Genomic DNA, 11,361 nt, shown 5'->3' with positions numbered 1-11,361 from the left:
TCTTCTCCTTCTTTCTGATGAAAGCAGAACCAAGACCAAGAGGGAGGGAGAGAGAGGGAGAAAGAGAAATACAGTGAACCCTTACATTACAACTGGCCTGGCATACGAACAACTTGGGTTAATTAAATTAAAGGAAGGTTCATCTGCCTCTTGTTATCTATAGCATGTACCCCGGTAAACATCCACATCTCAGCTGTGTTGACTTAGTTATAACCAGCCTTCGGCAACCAATTGAGTTTGTAAGTCAAGGGTCCACTGTATATGTTATAAATACACATATATAATATACACAGGAAGAGATGAGAGAGGGAGAAAAAGCGGGGAGAGAGAGAGGAATAGAGAGGGAGAGAGAGGCTTGACAAAAGGAATGGAGTTTGAGTCAACTCAGTAGCTGTGACTCAGGGTAACACAATGACACCAATAGCAAATGTCTGTGAGCCAGACAAAATGGCAGAGCTCACGCTCAGCAGTGAGGTGCTGCTACTGGCCTGCTGTAAGCCAGTGGAAGGACACCGAGGGTACTTCCTAACCACATCACTGAAGCTACAGCCTTCAGATGCGGCCCTTTCAGGGTGACCCTCCGTGGGAACTGTGTCTGGCTGCCCTCCCGAGAGGACGGCCTGCCCACTGCTGCTGCTGGGGATCTTGAGAGTTGGACAAGCTTTCCAGGAGGGCGATTTGGACCATCCGTCCCTCCCTCAGGCTTTCCCTACTAGTGCTCAACCTTTCCTGGCATTCCGAATTCTCTTCCTACTCCATGTTCCTTCTTTTTTAGGTTTTAAAACCCACTGGCATAACATTTAAGCTCTCTGGATCTTTTCATGATATTTTCTTTAGTATTTGATTTTCCCCCCAACTGTGATTCTGCCTTCCCTTTGTATCCCTTAACCTCCTCCATTGAGTCTTCCGATTTCTCAGACTACATTCTTTGGCAAAATATGAATACGTTGGATGTATGCTTTCCCACTAGAGAATGTAGACAAAAAACTTCGGGTATTCTATAAAAACTCAAAAACTTTGTGAAAACAAATACATCCAACTGGATGGCTGGGCTAAAATTTCTGGTACTGTATCCCTTCTGTGGCAGTGGATGTTTAACTGTTCTCTGAGCCCTGGGCTTCTGTGAACCTTCTTAGGAAGCCTATAACAGTTCAAGAAGGGCTAGGGATTCAGCTCAATGGTTCTGCCACCTGCCTCAAAAGTGCAGGGTCCTGAGTTCGATACCTGGTACCAACAAAAAGGACTGAGTGACTCCATAAGGCTCCTGGGATACACAGAGGATACAGGGTGGGTGGGTAAAGGTCATTCTTCATTCCTCTGCTCAGTGACCTTTACACATCTCTCAGTTAAAGAGCAAGCACTGTGCCTGTGGGCCTACATAATCCCTGGACTATGAACACAGTCTAGAAAGATAGTCATGTATTAAAAATGACTCAGCAAATATGTTTTTAGCTAAGTGAAATGTGTCTACTTTGTCAACTAAAAAGCAAAGAGAACATCTTGTACTTAGCAGTTCATCATTCGATGTTGAATGGGATTGGAGATGACTCCTCAATCCAGCTTCTCACATTGGCTTCTGGGGGCTTCTTAGATGGTCCTAGTGCACTCTATACATCCCCTGTTGTGCCTCTTATGACACTGCACTGTCAAGACCACATTTAATTATCTGACTGTCAATTTCAAGAGGGCTTAACCATTTCTGTCGTGATCATGATTATAGTCTTTGGATCGGGAACATTGTTCACTTCCTGGTATTCAGTGGGTACTAAATAAATATTCATCGAATAAGTTCAGTTGGCATTGCAGTGTCCATGAAATTGGGAGGGTATCTCACGGTACTCTTGGGAAGATTCAGCTATAGAAAATGGGAATTATAAAACATTATTATTCCTGTAAATGGTCATAGGCAACTTGTAAGAAACTACTGTATATAAATGCTTTGTGATATGTGCATAACTGAAAGGTACTTGCGTTCCACAAAGGAACAGAATTTTTTTCCCACGTCTGCCCCTAAAACAGAGGACCAAATTTAGCACATAAATTTAGAATGTGTGGTTGGTGGCCTGGCAGCAGGAACATCACCCAAGAGTTTTGTGAAAAATGCAGGATACCAGGCCTCCTCCTGAGCACCCTGAATCAGAATCTGTATCTGAATAAGATTCCTGATGGTTATTAGCACAGGAAGCTTTAAGAGACTAAGACTGCCTTTAATCATCAGCTAGACCTGACCGCCAAATCACGATCTACATAGGTAAGTGTAGCTGGTGCTTTCTTTTAGAAAATGTCCTGTGTTGAAGTTATTAATGTTAATTGATGTGTTTTTTTTTTAAAACAGATTATCTACATCATTAGAAATCCTAAAGACACAGCTGTTTCCCTATTCCACTACTACAGAGATAATCCTAATCTTCCTTGCATCGAAACATGGGCTGCTTTTCTCGAGCTATTCCTTAGAGGAGAAGGTGAATATAGCAAATGGTTTTTTAAAATTCATGACATATCGCGAACTTTCTTGCTCAAAACAAAATCATTTCTAAAAGTTTACATGGATCATAACTGCCTTTCCCTGAAAAAAAAATACACTAAAGAGTTGATTTTAATTTCTTTTAAGCAAATTCTTTCTCACTTTGCCCCTTCATAGTCTCTCTAATGACCTATGGGAGGTAGCTTATTGGTGGTTTTTTTATTGCACTTCTCTTAATGTTTTCAAAGCAGGATTAATTTTGTATAAGTACTGTGGTTTTTTTGTTTTTTTCCATAAACCACTGGTTTTTCCAGTGAAATGATTATGCAGTGACTGGAATGCAGATAGGTAGTTGGAAACATACCTTCAATGTAGCTACCTGGAGAATAGAAAAACAAAAGTAAACAAAGAATATAAACATGCACACACACAAATTCCCCAAAGAAATCAAAAGAAAGTGTGAGAGCACTGACTTCATGAAAACAAGCAGGAAGTCATTTATGCTGAAAACCCCACAGTGAAATGTGGTTTGATTAAACTGTGTGTCTCGCTTTGGTTGTATCATCCTACACAACCTTTCAATTTCTTGCCCCTGACTAACTGGTGTCTGAAATGCTTTTTTCAAAACCAAACTCTTCTGAACTTCCATACAAACACTATACAAAGGTAATATACCAAAACCAGGCAGAAATTGAAAGAGACAGGAGTTAGAAATGCCGAGTCCTCGGAGACCACCCCCCCACACCATTGGGCTAATAGATAATTTCTCTATTTTCCTTGCATGTTTTTCAACTTTGATTTGTTAAATTCAGACAGAACAGGTGTGTTCCTGCTCTACATTCCTCCTTAACTAATGGTACACTAGAATCAAAATGTACAGGAATGACAGGTACTTTAATGTTTATCTGGTCCAAACACCCAGTTGACATTTGGGTCACCCATCTTACATCCCTATGAACTGTGGAGACTGAGCTTGAACATCTTTGCTTTGTTTTTCCAGTACTGAGGATCAAACTCAGGACCTTGTGCTTACAAGGCAGGTGCGGTGCCACAGAGCCAAATACCTGGATCTTGAACATCTTAATTCTGACAATGGGGTCACCAACCCCATTACACAATGCATTCCATCATCTAAGATTTCATTTTCATTCTTACCATTTACCATGTGCTCACATGTGATGGACACTTAGCTAAGTGCTATGCAAACAGGAACTCATTTTCCCTCACCAGAACACCATGAGGTAGATGTTGTCCTCATTTTACAGCTGAAGAGAATGCAGACTGGGAGGCCAAATAACTTGTCCACAGATGCATAACAAGTAAGAAGCTGAGTCAAGATTTAAATTTGGGTGTCAGCTTCAAAATCTTTATCCTTACCACTGTGCCGTAATTTGTCCAGGTAAAAAAAAAAACCCCTCTGGTCTCATTAATTCCTCTTCTACACGATAGCTTCTAAATATTTGAAAATAGTTAGCATGCCTCCTTCCACCTCAATTCCATTTTTGGAATAAGCAGAGTTTAAATACATAGTTTTTTCAGAATAGACCTTGAGTCTGCTTTTGCTCAAGACCAGAAATGCAACTGATACGTGCCATTATTAACACCATGGTGTCCACTCTTCCTGTTACTTGGCCACATCTTTACGATGGTGCGCGGCCAACAGGCAAGCGCACCCAGAGGTGCTCTGAACAGAAGAGAATCATCTCTGTTCGGCAGATTGTTTTTCTGTGAACACAGCCACAGAAGTGCCAGCCCAGGCCAGAATGAAGTGAGGCTATCTGGCCTTGGTGGAGTATCTGCCTTGTCACCACCACAGTGCGAGAAGTCACGACAGAGTCCTGTGTTTAGGAAGGGTGAGGTGAAATTTTGTAACAGATAACCCCAAGCTGAGGCAGGAGGATCACAAGTTTAGGCCAGCCCGGGTAATTCAGTAAGACCCTGCTTCGCAATAAAATTTAAAAAGGCCTGGGGGTGGAGCTCAGTAGTAGAATATCCTGGATTTGATGGAGAAGGGGGGAGAGAGAGAGGAGGAGGAGAGAGAAGAGGAAAGCGGAAAGAGGGAAGGAAGGAAAGAGGCAAGGAAGAAGGAAAAAGGAAAGGAGAGAGGGAGGAAAAGAAAGGAAAATCTAGGAGGGGCACAGTGTTGTTAGAAAAAATATTCTAGATAGTTCTCTTTCACCTTCCTAAGTGAATGAATAGATATTGAGGTGCAAAGAGATCTTATCTACAAATATTCTGCCTCTGGGTGATCCAGACTGGGCAAGCTCTGTCACCACCAGGAGTAATCACTTATTCACTAAAGCTTCTTTGAAAAATCTATTCCGATGGAAAAATAGCTTCACTTTTTCACTGTTTATAAGATATGGGTGTTTGTGTGTGTATGTATATGTATTGCATGTCTGTGACTGTTTTTCAGGGTTCTTTCTTCGATGACTCTATGAAGGGAGGATTATTTCTCTTGCAGTTGAGGGTGCAGTGTAATAGAAAGAACAGGAGAGAGGAAGAGAAGACCTGGCATCAAGTCCTGATTGGACTGCATTCCCTACGTGACTTTGGACAGCTGGCAGAACCATTCTAAGATCTACACTGGTAGCACAAACTAAGGCCAATAGAATGATCTTCCTTGTAGGGTTACAGGGTCAAATTAAATAATGGCTGAAGGGTGCTGTAGAAATCTAGTAGGCACGGAAGACTTTGGAATAGTTTCATATCGAGCAGAGCTGTTGCAGGTCGGTATTTATCTAAAGAGGTTATTGTACAACTGAGGCATTAAGATACTTTGCACCCACATCCAGATACAGACTGATTTGTGCGTTGAGACAATAAAGAGTACATAGCTAGACACTTATCTAATCATTTAATTTATGTTTCAGGTAGTGTATAAATATACTTTATCTTTTCAAATTAAACAATAACTATAAATTGTGTGCTGGTAATAGCACACTGGAGTAATATTTCAATGAAACTATCTTATTAGAAAATTAGCTCTTCTTTACTTCTGTGTAACTCTCTATTTTGTGTTAGCATTCTATAAGTCCTAGGCCAGTTCTTGCCGGAGATTTTTGCTCCTCCACACAACTATTGTATCTTCAGAGCACCTCTTAGAAACTAAAGCACTAGTTATGATTGGAACAGGGCCGAAGGTTGGCAGAAAGTACAGTACGTGTGAAATACCTGCTGTGAAGAGGTGGAATGGTCCTGTGGGACAAGTAGGCGGTTCGGGGTCCTTGGAGCCCTAAGGTTGGAAAAATGGACTCGCAGTGGTGTATAAATAGGGAGCAGCACTCAGCAGCAATGGAAGAAAAGAAAATGTTTTGATTCAATACTGGATTTTTTTTTTTTTTTTGGCATCTAGGTGGCAAGGATGTTGAAGGTATTGGCAAGGTTAAAAGAAATAATGAGGGGAAGAGAGTGAAGACAGAGCGGGACAGAAATGTTCAGAGTAAGGTGTTGAGAGAGCTGTCCAGTGAAATCACTACAGTGCATGGCGAGACCTGAGATGACACAGGTGGTGACCAACCCTCTGCCTTCGGTGACAGTAGAGGAGATGATAAGTTGATTTATGACTGAGGTGGGAGGGAAAGAGTGATGAGTTAAAAAGCATCTCAAGAGTCTTAAAGAAGTGTGAATTCTACGGGGAGCGATCCCTTGGTGGTGGCGGTGGGGTAGGGAGAGAGATTCTAGAAGTTTCGAGAAGCCAGAAATCTGACTCACTCCCTAGATCCAGGACACATGGTTGGTGAAACTGAGCCATCTCTACTCAGGCGTGTTCAGGGAAAGGAGTGATTTAGGGTAGCAGAGGTAAGACAAGCCGGGAAAAGGGTAAAGCCAAGACATGGTGGGATAATTCTGTAAGAATTAGGATTAATTCCTGAAGGATGTGGAGAACCGTATTTGCCATAAAAGGAAGCTTTCAAAACTATTTTGAAAGCTACATTTTCCTAATAGCTAAGGTCTACAAATAACTGGGATATTAATATTCTTTATAAAAAATTACACAACTGTCACTTGGGAATTCCAATCCTTTAGTAAAAATCACATTTCAAATATAACACTGATACATTTTCCTGTAGTATGAGGAAGTCACAAGCAACCACTGTCTTCAGCTGCTGTAAGTCCCTTCAGTGAATAAATTTACAAATAATAGAAAAGCTGGCTTTCAAGTTATGATCAGTCTAAACTCCAAAACTCGTTCTTAATATTTTTTAACAGTGCTGAGGATTGAACCCAGGGTCTCTCACATGCTAGGCAAGTGTTTATCTTCACTACTTCTCCAGCCCATTTCATTATTTCACTTTCTTACAAGGCCTTGTTAAATTGCCCAAGTTGGCTTCCATGAATCATTCTACCTCAGTGTCCCAGAGTTCTGAGATTGTAGACATGTACCACTCACTGTTCCTGCTCATTTCTTTTTGAGACCGGGCCTCACTGAGATGCCAAGGCTGGCTTTGACCTATGGCCATCCTGCCTCAGACTCCCAAGTAGCTGTGCACAGTGCTTACGTGTATTTTGGAGGATGTTGCAATATATTCCCACTGAAAAACCATAGTGGGCAAGTCAGTTACCCCTATCATGTAATATAATTCTGGGTCTCTGTTTCTGCTCAGCCGCCTAGACATGGGAGCAGTGACTTCTCTCAAGGTCTCCAGGGCTCCACAGCCTCAGCAACTGTAGGCAATGATATCACCCAGGAGGACCCGGCCGCGGCTGCTGGGGCAAGATGGCGGGCGGGGTGTGCTTGTGAGTCTGAGGCAGTAGAGACTATAGCAGTTCACTTCCTAAATTCGTGTGAGAGAAAAAAATCCACCTTCCTCCTCACAACAGTGTGTGTGGGGGGGGAAACGCTGGCCCTTCTTAGAATCCATCTCTTATCATTGATACGGTAATCTGAATACTTTGAGGGCAGGTATTGTGTAAGTCTCTGAAATCACCTGAGATTGCTGACGGTCGAGGGCCATGTCCGGGCATCTCTTCCAGGAGCTCACTCTGTCACCCACGGGTCCACGGGGTGGCAGGCTGATTCTGTAATGCTGTCACAGTCGTCTCGGAAATTCTTGACTTAAACACACATAGTTATTTCTGGCCCTTTGTTTCCTCAAAAACTAAAGCTCTGAAGACTTGCAGTTGGTTTGGAGTTAATGATACTTCAAAAGTTCCAAGCTTTAGTGTTTAAAAGTGTCTAGCACAATGTCTGGCAGGCAAGAATGGCTTAATAAATGTTAGATCAATTTGTCAAAAGTTGGCAGATCTACAGGAAATCACCAGTAGAGCAGGCCTTTTATACTGAGGGTGCAAATTAGAACTTGAATTTTGGGTAACAAGGATGCAGTGGAATGATGTATGTGGAGTATTTTTTCAAATTTATTTTACAATTTTTATTACTGCGTGTTTGTGGTACACAGTGACGTCATTCGTTGTGGAGAATTGCTACATGAATGTGACATATCTTAATTCTTTACACTTCCCTCTCCCCTCTCTTCCTTCCAGCTCTGGGTCCTCTTCCCATTTGCAAAAGATCTATCTTGTTATTTCCTATTGTCTACTTTTTATTTTTCTCTTTAAATTGCTATGTTTTGTGCATTACACTTTAAGCGAGTAACTTTATGAGATGCCAAAATATATTTAATTGTTATTGCCAGAGAGGTTATTTTGCACTTTTGTGCATTACTTTTAAACTCTAGAAGTTTTTTAAAGACTGTCATTGAATAGCAACAATAAAGAGACCATATCAACTCCAGACAAATCTTTAAGGCTGTGGTTTTCAGTTTTGAACTGCCTAAGTTAATAAAATTTTAAATTTAATTTTCCTTTTAAGTGGAATGTATTTAACAATACAAAAGCCACTGTCAAGAAATAACAACTTCAGGAATCTTTCTTGAAGTTTATGAACTTTCATGCTAAGCTATGATTATAGGAAAACATGTAATCTGACAAAAAGAAAATAAATCCTCAGTGTGTCTGTGTTTCTCTCAAGAGCCGGTGCAATCATTAGAACACAATTATCGAGAAAATGTCTGAGGTATGACAGAAAAATATGGTTGTGTGTTTACATTTTTAAAAATTTATTACAGTGAAAGACACATTGCTATTCATCGCCTTTAAAATCTGAATTGATTCAAAATGTGTACCTTTCATAGTCATTTTGCAAAGAGCCAGAAATTGCTGGGTGACAGAGCTGGAGAATAAGGTGGATGAAGACACACTGTAATTTCTTTTTACTATGGAACGCTTCACCAATTTGCGTGTCATCCCTGCTCAGGGGCTGTGCTCATCTTCTCTGTGTTGTTCCGATCCTAGTATATGTGCTGCCGGAGCGAGCACCACACTGTAATATTTTCACTGGCCTGTCTTTCTGTTGAGTGGTACTCAGCAGCAGCACTCACTGTGTTTTTAATCATACACCATATTTTTGATCGTGCTCCGCAGACACTCATGAAAGAGAACTTCCCGAAAGTGGTAAGACTGGTGGAATAGGTATGTTCAGAGCGAGGGGGAGTGTTTTGAAGAGATCAATGGTAGTATTTCTTTTACTGTAATACATTTAGTAGTAGTAGTAGTAGTAGTAGTTGTAGTATTTGTTTTTTTGAGACAGGGTCTTATTAGGATCTCAGGCTGACCTTGAACTCACTATGTAGCCCAAGCTGGCCTTGAACTCACAGGGATCCTCCACCTCAGCCTCCCAAGTGCTGGGATTATAGTTGTGCACCCCCAAGTCCTGCCTGTAATGCATTTTTAAATTTTGAATATCCACAGTACTCTTTGATCACCCCTTGTGTCATTTTTCTGCTGTCATTTTTCCTGATGGTAAAAGAGTGTAGACATAAGAAAGAAAGAAAAAAAAAAAACACCAACAGGCTTGTTAAAAATACGGCAAGCCAGTTTAATATCACATCATTGCATTTAGTTGAAAAAGTAGTGAAATTGAACTCTTCAAAGAAATTCCCACTCCCGAGTCTATTAAAAAGATGCCTAACTTCGGCTACTTCGCTGAAGTGGGAAGAGCCCCGCCTTCATCTTTAACCACAACACAATTCACTTTTCTTCTAGTTGTGTACGGATCCTGGTTCGATCACGTTTTAAGCTGGGAAGAGCACAGAAATGATAAAAATATTCTAATTATATTCTACGAAGAAATGAAGAAAGTAAGTCGTCCTTAATGTTTCAGCCATCAAAATTTAAATCAAATTAAGTTAAAACTGGAAATAATCAATGAATTCTGCTTTCAGGTTTCAGGGAGCAAACGTGGTGGTTTGATAAGAATTATACTCAATTTTTTTAAAAAAAACACTTTGCTTTTTGCTCAGGATTTTTCTAAGAGCTTAAAGAAAATAACTACTTTCCTTGAAATAAATGTGAATGACAGTGAAATTAATAAGATTGCTTGGAAAACATCATTCAGTGAAATGAAAAATAATTCGGTTAAAGAAAACTTCGATCCCAATCGTACCGTCTGTGCCCTCACATCTGACAGGAACCTGGTGTTTAGGAAAGGTAAGCAGGGATTTATATAAGCGACTTGAGCATCTGGGGACTTTGGGGTGTGTTGGGGGGGCATCCTGTAACAGGTCTCCCACGGAGGCACAGGCGTGACTGCAGTTCCATTTTTTATCTCTTCTTTTACCTTCGCAGCCCCCTAATCTTGCACAGCAACTGCACATTTCCACCCCTTAGTGGATGTGTAGTAAAAGAAATCTTGGCTGGATTCTTTCCAGAATTGAGATTTGCATGCCTTAGAGAGCCAATCGAGAGGCTCGCCTAAGAGTCAAACTACTATTTGATGAAAGTGCCTGTGCATTTGCTTTCATTTTACGCTGAATCATACAAACACTCCCGCTTAGTCACAGCCAATCAAGAGTTGTCTCTCCGCCCCGTGGGGAGTCAGCAAGAGCTTGGAACAGAGCTGGACGCACAACTGTTCTTCTCAGGAGATGGGAAGGAGCTGATGCGCATGGGCGCTCTATTCCCCAACTCACTCAACCACCTCCCCTCCAGAGGAGGAGTGGGGAGGAAAGCTGGGACTGTTGCTTAGGGATGTTCTTAGCAAGGAAACACAAAGAGAAGGAAATAAATCTTTTGCACTAATTCTTCAGTGAGGTGCATCTCGTTATGGAATTGTTCTGAAGTCTGTGAAAACATTTATCCAGATGTAGAAAGAGGCCATGATATAATTTATGAGGCAAAATATTCTGCATGTATGTTCTCAGATTTTTCACCAGAAGACATTTACGGTAGGTCCCTCCTGTGGCCCACCTGAATGTAATTCCCCGTAAAGCAGATATTTCCCAATTCATGTGAAACAGATACTGTCTTCATGTTGCAAATGATTTCCCATTTTGCTGGTTCATTTTCTATTTCCTTCTGCTTGTAAAACCAGTGCCCAGGAAAGAGGTGAGAATTCAGTTCAGTAGATATCGATTAGTAAGCCCTTATTTCTAAGAACTTATACTCAAACGTTGAAGGAAACACAGCTTTTCCTTCAGAAGATCGTAATCTGGAGTTACAGAGGAACTAACAGCTATGCTCATAGCAGGAGTAAGTATAACTAGGAACATAGGTAAGGGAATGACTTTCCCTTAGCAAATCAGGGTGATGAAATACATTGGGTCTGGGGCCAAAAGCATGAGAAATGTATTGCCATGACAACAATGAGAAAACAATGGCTTCCAGCAAGAGTAAGCACCAAGAGGAAAAACTCTGACCACCGTGGAATTGGGTAGTATTTTCTACAAGGAGCAGGTGGTCTCATGGGAAGAGTAGGATACACATGAAGCAAAGCAAGAGAGATAAATAGTGGTGCTGGTGGGGCTGGGGATTTAGCTCAGTGGTTCCATCACCTGCCTCACAAGCACAAGGTCTGGAGTTTGATCCCAAGAAGAAGAGGAGGAGGTGGGGAAGGA

At 41.3% G+C, this 11,361-nt stretch overlaps 1 protein-coding gene and 1 non-coding gene across 2 annotated transcripts in view; one reads left to right on the top strand and one right to left on the bottom strand.

The window, feature by feature from the left end:
- The window catches only part of LOC104856242 (sulfotransferase 6B1), a 19,359-nt gene that overhangs the window by 3,745 nt on the left and 4,253 nt on the right, over positions 1 to 11,361 (top strand). Inside the window, exons 3-5 of the mRNA XM_010615559.2 lie at positions 2,336 to 2,462; positions 9,512 to 9,606; positions 9,769 to 9,955. Of these exons, the coding sequence (XP_010613861.1) occupies positions 2,336 to 2,462; positions 9,512 to 9,606; positions 9,769 to 9,955 (409 nt within the window). The remainder of the gene's footprint in view (positions 1 to 2,335; positions 2,463 to 9,511; positions 9,607 to 9,768; positions 9,956 to 11,361) is intronic.
- On the bottom strand, positions 8,679 to 8,785 carry LOC117287020. The gene has a single exon (XR_004518200.1). It is a non-coding gene; the product is annotated as a U6 spliceosomal RNA (small nuclear RNA).

Source organism: Fukomys damarensis, unplaced genomic scaffold, assembly GCF_012274545.1.
Source record: "Fukomys damarensis isolate Sample0158 unplaced genomic scaffold, DMR_v1.0_HiC HiC_scaffold_19, whole genome shotgun sequence".
Lineage (NCBI taxonomy): Eukaryota > Metazoa > Chordata > Mammalia > Rodentia > Bathyergidae > Fukomys > Fukomys damarensis.
Note: the sequence above shows the minus strand (reverse complement) of the source record. Positions and strands in the feature narration are given on the sequence as shown.